Raw genomic sequence first — 22,261 nt, forward strand, 5'->3', positions numbered from 1 at the left:
ATGTTCTTCTCTGAACACTTTCCAAAACCTCCATTACTCTCTGAAGTTTGCAGCCAGCAATTAGACCTGGGTTCTTGGGAGGCGTCTTACTGCTGCTAGGTTGCAGAATTACCTTGTGTGTCAATGAGCATCCTGTCTTGGCACTGAAAGGGGGAGTAAGTAGGCACCAGTGCCAACCTGCAAGGTTCTCTCTTCTTCCCTTCCTTCAGATCAAGAGGGCCTCTGCTTGTCTTGGTTGTAGAAGCTTAAGATAAGGGACATCAACAGAGAAGCTGGAGTCACCTTTTACCATTTGGGGTACATTATCCAGGTGCTGGAGTTCACCTTGGTTCTAGGAACCAGGATGACTCAGTATGTGAGATGGTCCTTTTAGACTTCCCCTTCCTCCTCCCTGCAGGCTAACAGCATAGCCTGCATTTGAAAGAGGATACTGACTGCTTCAATCAAATGTTTATTTGATTATCTACTATGAGCCAGTACGTTGCTAGGTGCTGGGGAGTCAGGAGTCGGAGAAACCATCACAGCATTACAGGCCCTCATGGAGCTCACACATGAATCAAATCATCACCAAGTATAAAACTGTACCCAGGACAAGTACTAAGAATACAATCTGTAGCAGAGTGGTTTGACCAATGGGGAGAGACTTTCTCCTAGAAGTGATGTTCAAGCTGCAACTAGAAAGATCAACAGAAGTAGGTTAGGTAAAGAAGGGGGAGAAAGAGCAGTCAAGGCAGAAGGGCCAGCACATGCAAAGGCCCTGTGGCATGAGAGAGAAGGGTGACTGCAAGAGAGATCATTAGAGCCCAAAGGCCAACAGGAATACAGAAGAGGATTGAGACCCAGAAGGAGGAGACGGATTCTCCTGGGCTGTGTAGATCATATTATTCAGGTTTTCTTTATCCTAGGAGCAAAGGAAAATGTTCATGCTAACTATTAAGTCCTGTTCCACACTGTCCCATATTTGGGTTAAATGGTAACCTCCTTCTACTCACCAGTCCCAGTATCTGCAAAAATTTATACACTTGGCGCTTTCCATCCATTCAAGCAAAGCTTTTAAAAGACTGATTTATTGAAGTGGCTGCACCATCCTTAGCACTAGTAATATAGTGATGAGCAAGACAGACAGGGCCCCATTCCCACTCCCATTCCAGTGACAAGACAGAGAAGAAGTGAATAAACCGTTCCAATAAAGTGTGATCAGTGGTTTGCACAGGAAAGTTGAGGGTGCCCTGGATTTGCATTTTCCCCCTGTGAATTTCACCCTGACCTTTCAAAATCTGCACATCTTTGGACCTGCTGGCTACTAGTCATGCCCTTGTTCTATTCTCTCCCCCCAGCCACTGCTTTTATTGCCCATTAAATTAATAGACGGTGCCAAATGAATCTTTCAAGATTTATTCAGTGGAACTGGCAGTGTCTTGCCAAATGTGTCTCTCAGTGTCTAATCTTGGCTGACCCAGTTTCTCTGCCTGGGATGAGCTGAGGCAGTGACCAATATCAGCTCTGATATCTAGGTCATTAAACAGCAAGTGCTATGCAGGCCCTTCTCTGCCAGGGCCCGTCTTTCCTGGAGGTGCAGAGTTCCTCACACAGCCTTCCGATGGTATTGGGTGACCTGTGTGCTCCAGCCTGGGGTAGCAGGGACACTTGGCTGTAGCTTAGGCTTCCTCATCCTGGGAGTAAGTAGGGACAGCATCAGGAGTCAGGTGCTGTGTTTTGCAGAAGGCCTTTTCAGAGAATGCTGCCCTCCCAGTTACTGTAAAGAAGTGGGTGGAGAAAACAGTTTCCAGATCCTCTTTCTGCCTCTCTCCATTGACAGCTGAAATCCAGAATAAGCCCAGTGTCTTAATGAGTAAGAAAACAAAACATTATATAGCTGTGCGCATGATCTTCCTGGATTAGCCTGGCCAAGAGCATGGGTTCTGGAATCACAGCTCTGCCTTTGAGCTGTGTGACTTTGGGGCAGTTAGTTGGCCTCTCTGAGCCTGTAAAGCGGGGGTATTAGAGCCTAGTCATGAGATATCTTATAGGTAAGTAAACTAGCATTGTGCTGGATAATGTTGTAACCATTCATGTGATAACAGTTACTGTGTCATTCTAAGATGTCAGCTCCCTTTTCTGGATTGGAGGATGGAAAGGCATATTTGCATATTTTCCGTTGGATTTTCCCACCCAGTCCTACATTTACTATAGTAACACCTTATAGATCAAATGTAAGTAATGCGCTCTCTTCCCTCCCCACACCTAATGCTGCGTCTCCCATTCAGAGTCTTACTAGTGAAGACTGGTAAGTTTAGATTACTTATTAGTAAGACCAGTGAGCTAAGATCAATGCATGCATCCTTGTGAGATGGAATATATTTCTGCCCTGAGAATTTCTGTTGGTCTTAGCCTGGAATGAAGATCCTGCAGTACCACACCTCTGCTCTCTGGGCTTTAATAGCTCCTGGCTGCAAGTTTGTTAGCATGTGCAACTTAGACATTTTATGTGGAACTGTCTTCTGGCCTCTTCTACAAATAATGACAAATTCTTTTCTTTCTTCCTCCCTTCCCATCTTCTCGCCCTCTTGTAGGTGAAAATCGCATTGAGGTTCTGGCTGAAGTCTGGGACCACTTCTTCACTGAGACTCTCCCTACCCTGCAGGCAATATTTTATCCAGTTCAGGTTAGTCTCACTGGGGAACACTTCCTGTCATCCTCAGCAGTCTGTCTTCTCTCCTGGCCTTTGCAGCCTGGGGGCTCCTGGTAAATGGGAGAAAACTTGGAGATTGGGCACTTGCATTGGTTAAGGAGTTTAGAGATGTTTTAAGGGCTCTCTGGTTCTATATTTAGTATCTAACTTCAAGTGAAGAAGAGTGGCTGCATAACTAGCAATTTTTAGGCTCTTGTTACCCTCTTGGTTTTGAGTATGTCTTTATATTCTTGGAGTGGTTTGTTTTTCTTAGTTTTCAAAAGTAGAGAAGTTGGGGGGAAGGGAGATTTCTTGTTTCTTTTCTTTCTTTCTCCCCTGCCTCTTTCTTCTCTCCTTTTTTTTTTTTTTTTTTTTTTTTTTTTTTGAAGCACAATTTTAAAGCAAGTTTGCTGTTGCCTTCAAATCATGAAAAAGGAGTAACATCCCATGTCTGTAAGGGATCCTACGTGATTTAGTAGGAAGAACACTGGACTAGGAATCTGTAGACTTAGATTCAAGAGTGTGGGTTTGGGCAGAGTCATTTATCTTCTGTGAGCATAGCTCCATCGTATCTCCAGCGAAACGAGGAATTTAGAGTAGAATATGAATGACACCTCTAGTATTCTTATTCTGTGGCCTCCACTCCTTCTACCATTTGTGTTGATATCCTTGCCCCCTTGTCTCTGTAGAGCTAATACCACGATGATCACTGCCAGGTCGATGCCACCCCTAAGGAAGGTTGACCTGTAGATGTTCCTCTCCAAAATACATGTCTCTCTCACTTAAGCTGCAGTGTGCTCACTCTTCTCTCCTCCCACTGTGGTTGAGGCTTCGTATGTAATTAGGTATTATTGAAGTGTGGGTGTCGTATGCAGAGGAACACAGCCATTAAGCAATGGGTAGAATGACCTTATGCCAGAGGTCAAGACCTACGTGGACTGTTTGGTCTGAACAGTGTTTTAAAGGAATTTTGAATTGCTGAAAACATATGTCAAATATCTAAAACCTGGGAGGTTAGGCTTATAGATTCCATTTTCCATGTTAGACCCACCCCATAACATTTCCAGTAAGATAGTACAGATAGAAGCCTCTGTCCTGTAGCCTGCAGAAACCTTCCCCTTCCTTGCAGTAGTCACCCATCAGCCATCAGTGAGTCTTCTCTCAGGAAGACAGACATGGGGATAAGGTTGCCAGATTAAGCATATAAAAATACAGGATGTTGGCTGGGCACAGCAGTTTGGGAGGTTGAGGCGGGTAGATCACTTGAGCCCAGGAGTTTGAGACCAGTCTGGGCAACAAATGAAAACCCATCTCTCTTTAAAAAAATCAGCCAGGCATGGTGGCATGTGTCTGTAGTCTCAGGTACTAGGGAGGCTGAAGGAGGAGGATCACTTGAGCCCAGAAGATCAAAGCTGCAGTGAGCCGAGATTGCACCACTGCACTTCAACCTGGGAGACAGAGCAAAACCCTGTCTCTAAATAAACAAACAAGCAAACAAACAGGATGCTGAGTTATATTTGAATTGCATATATAAGCAAATAACGCAATATTTGGGACATATTTATACTGAAAAACTCTTCAAATTTACTGGGCATCCTGTGTTTTATCCGGCAACCCTACTGGAAGGGGGGGTGTACAGAAAATGCCTGGATTTGTAAGTCGACAAAGTGGCATGTTGAATCAGTACCTGGTGCCTCCTGTGTTTATTTATTTATTTATTATTATTATACTTTAAGTTCTAGGGTACATGTGCACAGCGTGCAGGTTTGTTACATATGTATACATGTGCCATGTCGGTGTGCTGCACCCATTAACTCGTCATTTACATTAGGTATATCTCCTAATGCTATCCCTCCCCCCTCCCCCCACCCCCTGACAGGTCCCAGTGTGTGATGTTCCCCACCCTGTGTCCAAGTGTTCTCATTGTTCAGTTCCCACCTATGAGTGAGAACATGCGGTGTTTGGTTTTCTGTCCTTGCAATAGTTTGCTCAGAATGATGGTTTCCGGCTTCATCCACGTCCCAACAAAGGACATGAACTCATCCTTTTTTATGGCTGCATAGTATTCCATGGTGTATATGTGCCACATTTTCTTAATCCAGTCTATCATTGATGGACATTTGGGTTGGTTCCAACTCTTTGCTATTGTGAATAGTGCCACAGTAAACATACATGTGAATGTGTCTTTATAGCAGCATGATGTATAATCCTTTGGGTATATACTCAGTAATGGGATGGCTGAGTCAAATAGTATTTCTAGTTCTAGATCTTTGAGGGATCGCCACAATGTCTTCCACAATGGTTGAACTAGTTTACAGTCCCACCAACGGTGTAAAAGTGTTCCTGCTTCTCCACATCCTCTCCAGCACCTGTTGTTTCCTGACTTTTTAATGATCATCATTCTAACTGGTGTGAGATGTTATCTCATTGTGGTTTTGATTTGCATTTCTCTGATGGCCAGTGATGATAAGCATTTTTTCATGTGTCTGTTGGCTGCATAAATGTCTTCTTTTGAGAAGTGTCTGTTCATAACCTTCACTCACTTTTTGATGGGGTTGTTTTTTTTTCTTGTAAATTTGTTTAAGTTCTTTGTAGTTTCTGGATATTAGCCCTTTGTCAGATGGATAGATTGTAAAAATTTTCTCCCATTCTGTAGGTTGCCTGTGCACTCTGAGGGTAGTTTCTTTTGCTGTGCAGAAGCTCTTTAGTTTAATTAGACCTCATTTGTCAATTTTAGCTTTTGTTGCCATTGCTTTTGGTGTTTTAGTCATGAAGTCCTTGCCCATGCCTATGTCCTGAATGGTATTGCCTAGGTTTTCTTCTAGGGTTTTTATGGTTTTAGGTCTAACATTTAAGTCTCTAATCCATCTTGAATTAATTTTTGTATAAAGTGTAAGGAAGGGATCCAATTTCAGCTTTCTACATATGGCTAGACAGTTTTCCCAGCACTATTTATTAAATAGGGAATCCTTTCCCCATTTCTTGTTTTTGTCAGGTTTGTCAAACATCAGATGGTTGTAGATGTGTGGCACTATTTCTGAAGGCTCTGTTCTGTTCTATTGGTCTATATCTCTGTTTTGGTACCAGTACCATGCTGCTTTGGTTACTGTAGCCTTGTAGTATAGTTTGAAGTCAGGTAGCATGATGCCTCCAGCTTTGTTCGTCTGGCTTAGGATTGTCCTGGCAATGTGGGCTCTTTTTCGTTCCGTATGAACTTTAAAGTAGTTTTTTCCAATTCTGTGAAGAAAGTCATTGATAGCTTGATGGGGATGGCATTGAATCTATAAATTACCTTGGGCAGTATGGCCATTTTCACGATACTGATTCTTTCTATCCATGAGCATGGAATCTTCTTCCATTTGTTTGTGTTCTCTTTTATTTCACTGAGCAGTGGTTTGTAGCTCCCCTTGAAGAGGTCCTTCACATCCCTTGTAAGTTGGATTCCTAGATATTTTATCTTCTTTGAAGCAATTGTGAATGGGAGTTCCCTCATGATTTGGCCCTCTGTTTGTCTGTTATTGTTGTATAATAATGCTTGTGGTTTTTGCACATTGATTTTGTATCCTGAGACTTTGCTGAAGTTTCTTATCAGCTTAAGGAGATTTTGGGCTGAGATGATGGGGTTTTCTTTTTTTTTGAGACGGAGTCTCACTCTGTCGCCCACGCTGGAGTGCAGTGGCCGGATCTCAGCTCACTACAAGCTCCGCCTCCCGGGTTTACGCCATTCTCCTGCCTCAGCCTCCCGAGTAGCTGGGACTACAGGCGCCCGCCACCTCGCCCGGCTAATTTTTTTTTGTATTTTTTAGTAGAGACGGGGTTTCACCGTGTTAGCCAGGATGGTCTCGATCTCCTGACCTCGTGATCCGCCCGTCTCGGCCTCCCAAAGTGCTGGGATTACAGGCTTGAGCCACTGCGCCTGGCCGATGGGGTTTTCTAAATATGCAATCATGTCATCTGCAAACAGGGACAATTTGACCTCCTCTTTTCCTAATTGAATACCCTTTATCTCTTTCTCCTGCCTGATTGCCCTGGCCAGAACTTCCAACACTATGTTGAATAGGAGTGGTGAGAGAAGGCGTCCCTGTCTTGTGCCGGTTTTCAATGGGAGTGCTTCCAGTTTTTGCCCATTCAGTATGATATTGGCTGTGGGTTTGTCATAAATAGCTCTTATTATTTTGAGATACATCCCATCAATACCTAACTTATTGAGAGTTTTTAGCATGAAGGGCTGTTGAATTTTGTCAAAGGCCTTTTCTGCATCTATTGAGATAATCATGTGGTTTTTGTCTTTGGTTCTGTTTATATGCTGGATTACATTTATTGATTTGCATATGTTGAACCAGCCTTGCATCCCAGGGATGAAGCCCACTTGATCATGGGGATAAGCTTTTTGATGTGCTGCTGGATTTGGTTTGCCAGTATTTTATTGAGGATTTTTGCATTGATGTTCATCAGGGATATTGGTCTAAAATTCTCTTTTTTTGTTGTGTCTGTGCCAGGATTTGGTATCAGGATGATTCTTGCTTCATAAAATGAGTTAGGGAGGGTTCCCTCTCTTTCTGTTGATTGGAATAGTTTCAGAAGGAATGGTACCAGCTCCACTTTGTATCTCTGGTAGAATTCGGTCGTGAATCCATCTGGTCCTGGACTTGTTTTGGTTGGTAGGCTATTAATTATTGCCTCAATTTCAGAGCCTGTTATTGGTCTATTCAGGGATTCGGCTTCTTCCTGGCTTAGTCTTGGGAGGGTGTATGTGTCCAGGAATTTATCCATTTCTTCTAGATTTTTTAGTTTATTTGTGTAGAGGTGTTTATAGTATTCTCTGATGGTAGTTTGTATTTCTGTGGGATCGGTGGTGATATCCCCTTTATCATTTTTTATTGTGTCTATTTGATTCTTCTCTCTTTTCTTCTTTATTAGTCTTGCTAGTGGTCTATCAATTTTGTTGATCTTTTCAAACAACCAGCTCCTGGATTCATTGATTTTTTTTGAAGGGTTTTTTGTGTCCCTATCTCCTTGAGTTCTGCTCTGATCTTAGTTATTTCTTGTCTTCTGCTAGCTTTTGAATGTGTTTGCTCTTGCTTCTCTAGTTCTTTTAATTGTGATGTTAGGGTGTCAATTTTAGATCTTTCCTGCTTTCTCTTGTGGGCATTTAGTGCTATAAATTTCCCTCTACACACTGCTTTAAATATGTCCCAGAGATTCTGGTATGTTGTGTCTTTGTTCTCATTGGTTTCAAAGAACATCTTTATTTCTGTCTTCATTTCGTTATGTACCCAGTAGTCATTCAGGAGCAGGTTGTTCTGTTTCCATGTAGTTGAGTGGTTTTGAGTGAGTTTCTTAATCCTGAGTTCTAATTTGATTGCACTGTGGTCTGAGAGACAGTTTGTTATAATTTCTGTTCTTTTACATTTGCTGAGGAGTTCTTTACTTCCAACTATGTGGTCAGTTTTGGAATAAGTGCAATGTGGTGCTGAAAATAATGTATATTCTGTTGATTTGAGGTGGAGAGTTCTGTAGATGTCTATTAGGTCTGCTTGGTGCAGAGCTGAGTTCAATTCCTGGATATACTTGTTAACTTTCTGTCTCATTGATCTGTGTAATGTTGACAGTGGGGTGTTAAAGTCTCCCATTATTATTGTGTGGGAGTCTAAGTCTCTTTGTTGATCTCTAAGGACTTGCTCTATGAATCTGGATGCTTCTGTATTGGATGCATATATATTTAGGATAGTTAGCTCTTCTTGTTGAATTGATTCCTTTACCATTATTTAATGGCCTTCTTTGTCTCTTTTGATCTTTGTTGGTTTAAAGTCTGTTTTATCAGAGGCTAGGATTGCAACTCCTGCTTTTTTTTGTTTTCCATTTGCTTAGTAGATCTTCCTCCATCCCTTTATTTTGAGCCGATGTGTGTCTCTGTGCATGAGATGGGTCTCCTGAATACAGCACACTGATGGGTCTTGACTCTTTATCCAGTTTGCCAGTCTGTACCTTTTAATTGGAGCATTTAGTCCATTTACATTTAAGGTTAATATTGTTATGTGTGAATTTGATCCTGTCATTATGATGTTAGCTGGTTATTTTGCTTATTAGTTGATACAATTTCTTCCTAGCATCAATGGTCTTTACAATTTGGCATGTTTTTGCAGTGGCTGGTACCACTTGTTCCTTTCCATGTTTAGTGCTTCCTTCAGGAGCTCTTGTAAGGCAGGCCTGGTGGTGACAAAATCTCTCAGCATTTGCTTGTCTTTAAAGGAGTTTATTTTCCCTTCACTTATGAAGCTTAGTTTGGCTGGATATGAAATTCTGGGTTGAAAATTCTTTTCTTTAAGAATGTTGAATATTGGCCCCTACTCTCTTCTGGCTTGTAGGGTTTCTGCCAAGAGATCTGCTGTTAGTGTGTTGGGCTTCCCTTTGTGTGTAACCCGACCTTTCTCTCTGGCTGCCCTTAACATGTTTTCCTTCATTTCAACTTTGGTGAATCTGACAATTGTGTGTCTTGGAGTTGCTCTTCTCGAGGAGTATCTTTGTGGCATTTTCTGTATTTGAATGTTGACCTGCCTCTCTAGGTTGGGGAAGTTCTCCTGGATAATACCCTGCAGAGTGTTTTCCAACTTGGTTCCATTCTTCCCATCACTTTCAGGTACACCAATCAGACATAGATTTGGTCTTTTCACATAGTCCCATATTTCTTGGAGGCTTTGTTTGTTTCTTTTTACTCAAACTTCTTGCTTCATTTCATTTATTTGATCTTCAGTCTCTGATACCCTTTCTTCCACCTGATCAAATCAGCTACTGAAGCTTGTGCATGTGTCACGTAGTTCTCGTGCCATGGTTTTCAGCTCCATCAGGTCATTTAAGGTCTTCTCTGCACTGTTTATTCTAGTTAGCCATTCATCTAACCTTTTAAAAATGTTTTTAGCTTCTTTGCAATGGGTTTGAACATCCTCCTTTAGCTTGGAGAAGTTTATTACCGATCATCTGAAGCCTACTTCTGTCTACTTGTCAAAGTTGTTCTCCATCCAGCTTTGTTACGTTGCTGGTGAGGAGCTGCGTTCCTTTGCAGGAGAAGAGGTGCTCTGATTTTTAGAATGTTCTGCTTTTCTGCTCTGGTTTCTCCCCATCTTTGTGGTTTTATCTACCTTTGGTCTTTGATCATAGTGATGTACAGATGTGGTTTTGGTGTTAACGTCCTTTCTGTTTTAGTTCTTCTCCTAACAGTCAGGACCCTCAGCTGCAGGTCTGTTGGAGTTTGCTGGAGGTCCACTCCAGACCCTGTTTGGTATCACCAGTGGAGGCTGCAGAACAGCAAATATTGCAGAACTGCAAATGTTGCTGCCTGATCCTCTGGAAGCTTCGTCTCAGAGGGGTATCCGGCTGAATGAGGTGTCAGTCAGCCCCTATTGGGAGGTGTCTCCCAGTTAGGCTACTTAGATGTCAGAGACCTCCTCGAGGAGGCAGTCTGTCCATTCTCAGATCTCAAACTCCATGCTGGGAGAGCCACTACTCTCTTCAAAGCTGTCAGACAAGGACGTTTAAGTCTGCAGAAATTTCTGCTGCCTTTTGTTCAGCTATGCCCTGTCCCCAGAGGTGGAGTCTATAGAGGCAGGCAGGCCTCCTTGAGCTGCGGTGGGCTCTACCCAGTTTGAGCTTCCTGACTGCTTTGTTTACCTACTCAAGCCTCAGCAATGGCAGACGCCCCTCCCCCAGCCTCGCTGCCTCCTTGCAGCTTGACCTCAGACTGCTGTGCTAGCAGTAAGCAAGGCTCCGTGGGTGTGGGACCCTCCAAGCCAGGCACGGGATATAATCTCCTGGTGTGCCATTTGCTAAAACCATTGGAAAAGTCCAGTATTAGGGTGGGAGTGTCCCGATTTTCCAGGTACCATCTGTCATGGCTTCTCTTGGCTAGGAAAGGGAATTCCCTGACCCCGTGCACTTCCTGGGTGAGGCAGTGCCCCACTCTGCTTCAGCTCACACTCCATGGTCGCACCCACTGTCCAGCAAGCCCCAGTGAGATGAACCCGGTACCTCAGTTGGAAATGCAGAAATCACCCATCTGTGTCACTCACGCTGGGACCTGTAGACTGGAGCTGTTCCTATTTGGCCGTCTTGGAACCAGCTGCCTTCTGTGTTTAAAGGCAAGCTGAACCAGATCCAGGACAGCAACATGGTACCACCATTTCAAAGGGCCCTGGGTCTCTCTTCAGGCCTTTTGTGTAGGGAATTCCAGGGTGCAGGTGTCCAGATGGTTCTAGAATGGAGAATGCAGAATCTGGGTGGACCTAGCCCCAGTATAGTCAAGAGGGCAAAAGTGGAGGCAGGGGATGGGGAGGGTCTTAAAAGTTCAGAGCCAGGCAGGAGCCCAGACATGTGGGTCTAAGGATAGCTCTGTTTTGGTTCTCTTGAAGGATGGTAAGATCTGGCAAAAATTAATATTGCCCCTGTTTGCCTCCTCACTCCCCATTGACTGACTTGAATTCTGTTTCTCTTCTCGAGTTTGCCATGGCCCCAACCTTGCTGGCTTCTCTTTTCCTGTTAACGCCTGAGACCATTCACATGTGCTAACCCTGCTTTATTCAATTAGCTGAATTGGGTAAGGGTGAGATGGGCATGTCCAAATTCAGATTGTGGACAGGGAATATTCCGGGGAGGTGGTGAAGATCTGTAGCAAATGGGCATCAAAGGTACATAGCATACCCAGAAGGAGGCAAACTGTGCCTTCCTCCTCCTTTTTGCTCTCAGCTGATCAGGTTCACATATTTATCATTTTATGGGACTGTATGCTCTTAGGCTTTACTTTTTCTTTGTGCTTAGCCTAGAGAAGCTGGATGGCATTTGGGTAACAGGGATATGCACTGTTATTTTTTTTGGAGGATGTAGGTTGTGAGGAGACAGGCTTGGTTTTCTTATGCTTTCCCCCCACCCCCAAGCCTAAAACAAGAAAAGAAAAGCCAATTCTGGATTAGTATGAATTCCTTCTCTGATTCATTGTGGGCCTAAGGGATGGCTAAGGCCTGGTAACAAGCCAGTGCTCTGGTTAATGGCCCCAAATGATCCTTGAAGAAAGCAATGATTAACTTGTTTATGTGGCAGGTTGGTATAAACCAGGTACCCCACACCATCCCTTAAAAGTATTTTCTGCCTACATTGAAGGCCAGATTCTGCATTTAGAAAAAGAATTTATGGGTTGGAAACCAGCAAGGAGCTCTCAAGATAAAGTCCCCTGCCCCCCACCCATGCTGGGGAGGAATTTAGATATTGAGAGACTGGGATATTGGAGCCAGTTCTAACATAAATGGTCATGGCATGTTGCTGTCCTTGGCCTGGTTCAGCTCACCTTTAAACAAAGGAAATACTAGGTACCAATTCAATATGCCCCACTGGTCACTTATAAATCGAGGCCTTTTCTTCTGAGAGTGTAATGTTTAACCATGGGCTTAGAAGTCCCAAAGGCAAAAATCCGTCATGTTCTCCAGGTGAGTGCTATAACTACTCAGGCCCAGTCTAGACCCAAATAACTACAGGTATTTCATATGAAGAAGTGATGACAACAGAATAATCTGGGTAAGAAATGAGGGAGGGGGAGCAGCACCAAAGAGGAACAAAGTGGTTCAAAGCATGAGCTGCTGACTTAGCTCATGACTGACTGTGTTTGTCTGTTTGTGTTGCTATAAATGAATACCCAAGACTGGGTAATTTATAAAGAAAAGAGGCTTGTTTGGCTCATGGTTCTGTAGGCTGAACAAGAAGTGTAGTTGCCAGTGTCTGCTCCGGGTGAGGCCACAGCAAGCCTTCACTTATGGCGGAAGGCAACAGGGGCGCCAGTGTATCACATGGTGAGAAGAAGCAAGAGATGGGGAGGAGGAGCTAGACTTTTTAAAACAACTAGCTCTCTCATACTAATAGAGTGAAAACTCACTAAAGAGTGAGAGCTCACTCATTACCAAGGGGAGGGCACCAAGTCATTCATGAGGGATCTGTCACCATGACTCTACCTTCTACTAGACCCCACCTCCAACACTGGAGATCACATTTCAACATGAGGTTTGGAGGGACCAAATATCTAAGCCATATTATTCTGCCCCTGGTACTCCAAATCTTATGTCCTTCTCACATCGCAAAACACAATCATTCCTGCCCAATAGTCCCCTAAAGTCTTAACTTGTTCCAGCATCAACTCAGTCAAAAGTTCAAAGTCTCATCTGAGACTCAAGGCAAGTTCCTTGTACCTGTGAGCTTGTAAAATCAAGAACAAGTTATTTACTTATAAGATACAATGGTGGCACAGGCATTGGGTAAACATTCCCATTCCGAAAGGGAGAATTTGGCCAAAAGAAAGGGACAGCAGGCCCCACTTGAGTCTGAAACACAACAGGGCAGGGCAGACATTAAATCTTTTTTTTTTTTTTTTTGAGACGGAATCTTGCTGTGTCGCTGAAGCTGGAGTACAGTGGTGCGATCTTGGCTCACTGCAAGCTCAGCCTCCTGGGTTCACACCATTCTCCTGCCTCAGCCTCCTGGCAGACATTGAATCTTAAAGCTCCAAAATAGTCTTTGACCCCAAGTTCCACATCCAGGGCACATTGACGCAAAGGATGGGCTCCCAAGGCCCTGGGCAGCTGTGCCCCTGTGGCTTTGAAGGGTGCCAGCCCCTGGGTCTGCTCTCACAGATTAGAGTTGAGTGCCTGTGGTTTTTCCAGGCTCAGGGTGCAAGCTGGTGGCTCTGCCCCTCTTGGGTCTGTGGGAAGGGGTAGAGAGCAGCAACCCCTTCCCACAGCTCCACTAGGAAGTGGCCCTTTGTGGACCGTGTCAGGGGCTCCAACCCCACATATCCCCTTGGCACTGCCCTGGTAGAGTCTCTCTGTGGGAGCTCCACCCCTGCAGTAGGCTTCTGCTTAGGCACCCAGGCTTTTCCATACATCTTCTGAAATCTAGGTGGAAGCTGCAAAGCCTCCTTCTCTCTTGCACTCTGTGCACCTGTAGACTTAGCACTATGTGGACGCCACCAAGGCTTATAGCTTGCTCCCTCCAGAGTAGCAGCTGGAATGGTACCTGGGGCACTTTGAGCCACTGCTGGAGCCAGAGAAACTGGGATGTGGGGAGCAATATCCTGAGGTAGCACTGGGCATCCCCTGAGCATGGCCTCCAAAACCATTATTTCCTTTTAGGTCTCTGGGCCTGTAATGGGAGGGACTGTCCCAGAGGTTTCTGAAATGACTTCAAGGCCTTTTTAAAACTGTGGTCTTGGCTATCAGCACCTGTTTCCCTTTTAGTCATGCAAATCTCTCTAGGAAGTGATTGTTCCACAACTCTCTTGTATTTCTCTCCTGCAAATGCCTTTTCCTTCTTCACTGCATGGCCAGGCTGCAAATTTTCCAAATTGTCATGCTCTGTTTCCCTTTTAGTTATAAGTTCCAACTTTAAGTCATTCCTTTACACCTATTCCTGATTTTAGGCTGTTAGAAGCAGCCATGCCACATCTTGAATGCTTTGCTGCTTAGAATTTTTTTGAGACAGAGTCTCACTCTGTGGCCCAGGCTGGAGTGCAGTGGCACAATCTCAGCTCATTACAACCTCCACCTTCTGGGTTCAAGTGATTCTCCTGCCTCAGCCTCCCAAGTAGCTGGGATTACAGGCGCCTGCCACCATGCCTGGCTAATATTTGTATTTTTAGTAGAGACAGAGTTTCACCGTATTGACTAGGCTGGTCTCAAACTCCTGATCTTGTGATCTGCCCACCTCAGCCTTCCAAAGTGCTGGGATTACAGTTGTGAGCTACCATACCCACCTTAGAAATTTATTTTACCAGACACTCTAAGTCATCACTCTTAAGTTCAACCTCCCACAAATCCCCAGGGCATGGACACAATGCAGACAAGTTATTTGCTAGGGCATAAAAAGGGTGATCTTTGTTCTGGTTCCCAATAAATTCCTCATTTCCATTTGAGACCACCTCAGCCTGGCCTTTACTGTCCATATTTCTATCAGTGTTTTAGTTATAATCATTTAACTAGTCTCAAAGAAGGTCCAAACCTTACCTTGTCTTTTTGTCATATTTTGAGCCCTGAGCCCTCCAAACTTCCAACTTCTGCTCATTACCCACTTCCAGAGCTGTTCCATACCTTCAGGTATCTTCCTAGCAACATTCTACTCCTTATACCAATTTTCTGTATTAGTTCATTTTGCATTGCTATAATGGAATACCTGAGACTGGGTAATTTTTTTTTTTTTTTGAAAAAAACAAAGTTTATTATTTGACTTACAGTGCTGCAGACTCTATAAGAAACACAGTACCAGCATCTGCTCCTGGTGAGGCTTCAGGAAACTTTTATAACCATGGTGGAAGGTGATGGGAAGTCAGTGTATCACATGATGAGAGAAGGAAGCAAGAGATGGGGGAAGAGGCACCAGGCTCTTTCAAACAATTAGCTCTCATGTGAATTAATTGAGAACTCACTTATCACCAAGGGGAGGGCACCTAAGCCATTCATGAGGGATCCGCCCACATGACCCAAACACCTACTACTAGGCCCCACCTATAACACTGGAGAAAACATTTCAACATGAGATTTGGAGGAGACGAATATCCAAACCAAGTCACTGACCTGGGTTCACGTCCTCAGTCTGCCGCTTATCATCTTGATATTCTTGGGAAGATAACTGCCTCTCTGAGCCTTGGTTTTCTTCTAGAAAATAATAAAACTTGTTTCACAGGAGTGTTAAGAAGAGTAAGTGAGATAATACATGAAAATCACTTAATTTTGCATATGACATACAGTAAGGGCTTAACAATTGTCATCATCATCAATATCATTATCATTACTATTCTCTGTACAATAAAATGTGTTGGAATCACAGCAGATAATCCAGTTATTTGGATGTGGTTTTCCTATGTCATTGGCTGAGCAGATGAGTTGACAATGGATGACTGTTGAGTGTCTACCATATACTGGCACTGTTATGGATGAGTGTCTACCATATACTGGCAGTGTTATGGAAGTGTGGGCACAGCTCATGAGAGTTGCCTAAGTGGGGTCATGACATGTATTTTCCTAACCATCCTACTTAAGAAATCATCCTCCCAGTTGGTGTGAGACAGTAGGCTCTCTTATACACTGTTGCTGGGGGTACACACGGATGCAGTCTTTTTGGAGAGCAACATGGCAGTATTTTTTTAAAGACTTTTTAAAGGCATATTTGGATTGAGCAATTTTCCTTTGCAGGACAATAATCTGGATATGTTGACAAAATATGTCCAACATGGCATGGATAAATATGTTTGAAACACACACACACACACGTGTGCAAATGAAAGCATCTTGGTCAGGAGTTGGTTGGTTACACAGAGTGTGTTCATACAGTGGTAGAATATTACGCAGCCTTAAGAGTGAGGTGGGTCAGTATATGCTGGTATGAAAAGATTTCCAAAATATACAAAGTGAACCAAAGCAAGCTTCAGAACAGTAGGAGGGGTATAATATCTGTGTGGGTTTAAAGGTTTTATGTGTGGTTTTGTGGATATAGGAGCTTTCTGGAGAAATCTAGAATATAAGTAAAAACTTCAAGGAGCAGTTACCAGTGTGGAGTGAGAATAAGAGATTAGACGAAGAGGACTTGTAACTTTACCTTAAGCCCTTTTTTTCTGATCTCTTTTAATCTTTGCCTTTAAATTTTTTATGATGTAAATACAAAACCAAAAACAGTAAGGCAAAATAATTGTCTATTTGGAGTGCAGTTCTGGGGAATGAAGGGTCCTTCGGGATGCCTTGATGACCTTCTAGGAAATTCCTAGAAAATCAGTTCTGGAAAGTGATTTGGCAGTTGTTGGAGCAGGAGGTCCTAGAATTGTTTCCTTTTGCCTTGCAGTCTTTCCTTCCCACCAGAATTGCTGTTCTAATTTCTAGAAGGTTGCCTGCCCCAGTCTTCCTTTTTCTCTCTTCCCACATTCTATAGTTTAAATCAGACAGTTCTGTTGTTCACTTCCCTGGAAGATTGTGAACAAAAAGTTGGTTATGTCTCCTCTGCTTCCAGCATCACACAGGACCAAGAGCCAGGACCTGGCCAGAATAATGCTGCCTAATGCTGGCTCTCTCCTGTTGCCTTAGCATCTCTGTCCATCAATCCATCCAACAGAGGTAGTACCAACTGGCCAACTTTTAAAAGATATTGAAGGAATAAAAACCCAATCAAAGTCCCTCATTATAAGATAACTTAAAGCACTCAACATAATGTGAGCTCCATAATTTTTTATGTTATTGAAAGGTATGGGTGGTGATTGTGTGTATCTGTTGGATGTGGGGGATCAGGGGATATGGAGATAGCAAAACCACTCTTGACCATGTTTCTATAAAACTCTACGGAGTTGCAGGAAATAGAAAACATCCTTAAACCTTCGTCAGCTTGGGAGGGTACCCTAATGATGTCTTTGGTTCTACCAAGAACCACCAACTTCTAGTGTGCATTTGTATGTATGTGTGCAAAGGAGAGTCTGAAAAATGTACCTTCCTTTCTCTTTTGGTCTTGGGAAACTTGAGGAGCTCTAAAATCAAGAAGTTTGGGTTTGAAAGCAGCTCTACTTTGGTTGAATTATAGTAACTCTCTGGGTGTTTGGGTGTTTCATCTGCGAAATGAGTTTTATAATGGTACCTATCTCAAAGGGTGGTTGTGGGGATTACATGTGTTGTTTACATCTAAACTATGTAGAATCATGCCTGGCACATAGAATTTAATACATGTTAGCTTATTAATAGTTATTATTTTCACCTTCTGCTCCCTACCGCATCCCAACAATTGAACAAATCCCTTTCCTCCTACTTTCCTATTTATTTTTCTTCCTCAATTATTGGTATTTATACAACAATCTAAGAGGTCCCGTGTTTTTCTTCTTTATTTGTATGATAGGTGTTCAGATGTATTATAGATGAAGTTGGGAAAACAGCCTTGAATGTAGGGAGGTAGTATTGATCTTCTTCTTTGTTTCTCCCATCTTTCTCTTTCTCTCCTTCCCGACCACTTATAGCACTTATAATAGTGTGGCCCCGATTATATGTGCCTTGTATTGTCTTTGGGTCATTTAGGTAGGCAGGTTGAGTCATGACTTACCTTAACGACATTTTAATTCTAGAGGAGCCTGGTCTTTGGCTCTTTGAAAGACACACTGGCCCTTGCAGATGCCTCATCCCATCTTTGGTGCTATGTAAACATGTGTTGTCTTGAGCTTCACATGATTGGTGGCAGATTCAGTGAGATCTCACCTCACAGCTTTCCCTTCTCTGTCCTCTCTAGGGCCAGGAGCTGACTATCCGCCAGATCTCCCTGCTGGGCTTCCGAGACCTGGTCCTGCTGAAGGTGAAGCTAGGTGACCTGCTGCTGCTGGCCCAGTCCAAGCTGCCCTCGTCCATTGTCCAGATGTTGCTCATCCTGCAGGTGAGGCTGTGCTGGAGACTTGCTCCAAGGCCAAGGGAGGGAGCAAGGGAAGAGACTGCCTTTTTGAGATAAGGGGGAAGGAACCTAGTGACCAGAGCACCTTAACTTGGCTAACTACTATTTAGTTTGTTGGCCCGTGTTCGTTCGTTCATTCATTCATTCATTCATTTGTTCATTTGTGAGCACGTGTTAGGTCCTGGTGCTGTGCTTGGTGCCAAGATTGCACTGGGGAGTGAAGGAAGCATAGTCTTTCATTCAGGAAGTAGATACCCTTTTCCCCTCTCCAGTGATGCCAGGGAGCCACAAGTTGCAAGTCCCAGCAAAGAATACACTTTGGCCTAGCTTAAGCAGATGAGGAACTCCCTGGAAAGCTCCCAAGGCAGATGGACTTCAGGAGGGATTACAACCAGGAATGAGGCTGTCTCAGGCCAGGAAGCCACCATCCTTCCTCTGCTTCCTAGTCTCTACTTGTATTTGGGCTACCTTGTCTGTCTTCGTCTTGTCCTATCTTTCCTGGACTTGGTCTTTTTCTCCTTGCAGGTTTGTGTTCTGTGTTTGGTTTTTACCTGATCGAAGGTGACACCTCACAGTTGATGTGCTTCCAGTAAGAGACTAGCTAGTGGCTGCCTAGTGTCACTCAATCCCAATTCTAAATCAATACTAGGAAGTTGAACTAACACTTATTGGTCCTTGGCTATGTGCCAGGCACGGGCCAAGGACTTTAAGTGTGTTGTTTCCTTAATCAGATAATCCAGACAATCACCGTATGAAGTAGGCATTGTTGTTATTCCCATTTTAGAGGTGAGGAAAATGAAACCTAGTAAGTTTGTGTGCTTGCCTGAGGTCCCTCAGCGAGGAAGAGGCAGTAAGATTTGGAATTATGCACACCATGCTTCCTCCCCAGAGGAAATAATTTAATTGGTCTAGCTTGGGCTAGATGATTCCTCTTTGCCCGATTAGCCATGACCCTTGAATAAGATCAAGCAGTATAAACATGGCCTTGGCAAACTCATTCCTATGGGTGGGGGCACACAGTTCTCAAAGACTAGAGTTTCTGGCTAGGGACACCCCCAAGAGGTGACTGCTATGCCTCTTCATCTCTGTAACAAGTTCAGATGCTGCAGCATTAGCTCTGAGCCCTTCCTCAGGGAAGATGGCTTCATCCTTGATCAGGCTAGTGGTGACCCCTTGCTGCCCTCACAGCAGTGATGGAATGTCAGGCACTGGGGCCCCAATCCTTCCCCCACATCCCCCAGCTGGTGTTATGTTTCAGTCCTTGAAGCTGGGCCATCCTTCTGGGCATTCTCCCCCTTTCCTATAATTAGAGAGGAGGAAGAGTTGCCTAATAGGATGAGGGTGGGTGTAATTGGCCGGAATGCCAGGTCAAGTATTTTTATGGAAGAGATGGAGAAGGAGGGGGATAGAAAAATGCATGTGGGGCTCGGGTCTGAGAAGCCTTAATTAGATCGTGCTTCCTGAATAAGGAGTCTTGAAAATGAGCCCTTTGGGATTCTGATAGGAAAATTCGGAAAGTTGGGCTCCCATCTTCCCATTTCAGTTTATAATAGTTTAGGGCTGAGAAGCGATTCCTTTGTGTTTTGGGTGGTGGTGGTTGGTTTGGTTTTGTGGGAAGGAGAATTGATCCAGTCCTGCAGGTGAAGGCTCTCACCTGTCACTGCTGGAACAGGAGGGCCTGTGTCTATAATGAAAGAGACCTATCACATTCCAACATTCTGGGCCCTGTGCCAGGTAGCCCTGCAACCGTATGAGAAAGCTGTCATCATAGCCCTGAGTCCCCAAAGACAGGTGAGACTGCTTGCCCAGGAGAATCTGCCCTCATGCACTCTGGTCCCCACCCCAATTTGCTCTCCATGGGACGGCCTCAAACTCTTCAGTGGTTTCCAATCGATCTTAGAAAAACAGCCCAAGTCTATACCCTCGCCTTCGGCATCTCCCACCCTTCCATCCCTGCCTGGAACCTGACTTCCCCACTGCTCTGGTCTTCTTGGCTTCTCCTGGCTGCCATGGGATCTTTGTACTCAATGTTCCTCCTGCTCAGAACACTTTGTTTTCCGGGCCTCTCAATCCCCTGTCTAATCAAGGCAGGTCAATGTTTTCTCCTTGCCCTTGAGCCCTCAGCACCCAGCACAGTCTTTAACACATAATAGGTATTAATTAAACACTGGCCATGGAATATAGTAGAAGCTTGAGCAGAACTGACTCTGGGTCCCTGGCCTCACACCCATGTTGGTGACCATCATGCAGCGCTTCTTCTCTTGGCAGAGGGAAGTACAGTCAGAGAAGCTCTGGGGTCATGGTGAATTTCTGGAAAGTCAGGCAAGGAAGCAGTTCCTCCTGTGTCTATACCATTATTTTCCCCATCTCACAGCTGAGATGGAGGTTCAGAGAAGGTGGTGGCTTTTCTCAAGGTCTTGTACTCATTGATAACAGAGCTTGATTGCTCCCCATCCCTTAGCCCTTGTCTTCCTACCTCCACTTAGCCTTTCTTGGCAACTACTGCCTTCCTTTTGCAGTCTCCCGGGGTACTGGGAAACACCCCACAGGCACCCTACAGACCATTAAAGATCGTCCACTCTCCTGCAGGGCATCTGGCATCACTTCCCCTGAGGGCTTCCTGGGAACAGTGCCTTTGGCCCATGTTCTTCCTCACCAGGAGCTCTAGAGCCTGGGGCTGGGGGTATGACTGTGAAGAACTCGGATCTTTCCCTGGCCCAAGTCCATCTTGAGCAGCAGGGGCGGTGGCCTCTGGATCTGAATGAAACTTCCAGGTGGCACTGCCCTGGGGCCATATCTGCTACAGGAAATTTGGGCCTCAGTACTTAGAATTGTCCATTATCTGCCTAGACTTGCACTTTCCACAGTGCCATGAGACTGGGGCTGATCTTTTTTAAAACTACCTGAGCCTACTACAGAGAAAGAAGCTCTTTCTTAGGCCTTCAGCTCCGTCTTATCTGTTGCTCTTCCACAGTGTCCCTGACCCCACTCTACCCTTCCCAAAATGTACAAATACTCCTACAGTGGGCCACGTGCGCTGCCTTCAAACCACCCCAGTGAGAGGCACAGTCAGAGATATAGACCAGTGCGAAGATCAGTTCCCTCCCAGCTGACGCAGACAGGTCCTGACACTACCGTCAGAATGGTGCATTCTCAGGGATCCCAGCCAGGCAGAGTGTGCAGCCTGTGCTCAGAGGACCCTGAGCTTGTTTTATTTTCTCCCATCACCATTTGACATTCTTAATGAGTTTTGAACACGGGGCCCTGCGTTTTCATTTTACGCTGGACCACACAAATTCCATAGCTGTTTGGCAGCCAAGCCAGGGGCTGAGGACAGCACCTTCCTAGAGGGCTGTGCACAAGCCAAGTTCTCAGCAGCGACTTTTCTGGGAGAAAACCATCCAGCTCCAAATCACGTGTTCATTATCCATTTTCTTCCCACCTTTTGCCACTTCTCCTTTTTCTGTGGTCCCTCCCTGTTTCGCATGTATGGAAGGTTTGGGGGAGAAGCCACTCATTTTCTCTGCATCTCTTCTGGCTCTGTTTCTACCTCCAAATCTGCACCATAGCCCCCTCCTCAGCCTCCTTGTATTTCCTGAAGCTGTGTCCTCTCTCCCCCAGCCCCTGCCACACCCATCTCAGTGTGATGGTACCAAAAAGGGGCCTAGGAAGAGCCTGTTTCCTTGGCAGCTTACGTCTCCCCCTGGGATCACCAGCCTGCAGGAGTCAGCCCTTCCTGCCTCATTACCTGACCAGTTTCCCCTTCAATCCCTGAAACACCGCACTGGAGTGGAGTCTACTTTGAAAGTGAAAGTGATTTACAGTCTACTCCATTTCGAGAATTTGACATGTTAACCCCTTGGGCTGGGCACAGCCCCACGGAGACTTGTTTCTTTCCTGGCCAGTCCCTTCTTCTGCCAGGTGGGCTTTGCTTCTTTGCAGCCCCTCAACATGACAGCATGTTTGAGTCCTTTCCAGCAAGAAACTGAATTCCCTAGGAGTCTGCCAGTTTTCTAGAAAACATTGGTTACTGGCTTCTTTCTGGTTTTGACTGTTCTTTACTCAGGGCTTAGCTTTGAGGACTTCCGTCATGCTGGGGTTTTTAACTGGCTCTTCATTTGGGGCTAAAACTATTCCTGGCTCTAGAAGAAT

The 22,261-nt window shown here is 44.6% G+C and overlaps 1 protein-coding gene across 24 annotated transcripts in view; it reads left to right on the top strand.

Moving 5' to 3' along the window:
- The window catches only part of PRR5L (proline rich 5 like), a 246,468-nt gene that overhangs the window by 143,320 nt on the left and 80,887 nt on the right, over positions 1 to 22,261 (top strand). For all 24 annotated transcript variants that reach the window (XR_002517341.2, XR_002517342.2, XM_031653940.1 and 21 more), the window contains 2 exons: positions 2,574 to 2,665; positions 17,954 to 18,094. Coding sequence is in view for 22 of the 24 variants with exons in the window: in XM_031653940.1 (XP_031509800.1) it covers positions 2,574 to 2,665; positions 17,954 to 18,094 (233 nt within the window). In the remaining 2 variants the exon portion in view is untranslated. The remainder of the gene's footprint in view (positions 1 to 2,573; positions 2,666 to 17,953; positions 18,095 to 22,261) is intronic.

The sequence above is a fragment of the Papio anubis genome, chromosome 12 (genome assembly GCF_008728515.1).
Source record: "Papio anubis isolate 15944 chromosome 12, Panubis1.0, whole genome shotgun sequence".
Lineage (NCBI taxonomy): Eukaryota > Metazoa > Chordata > Mammalia > Primates > Cercopithecidae > Papio > Papio anubis.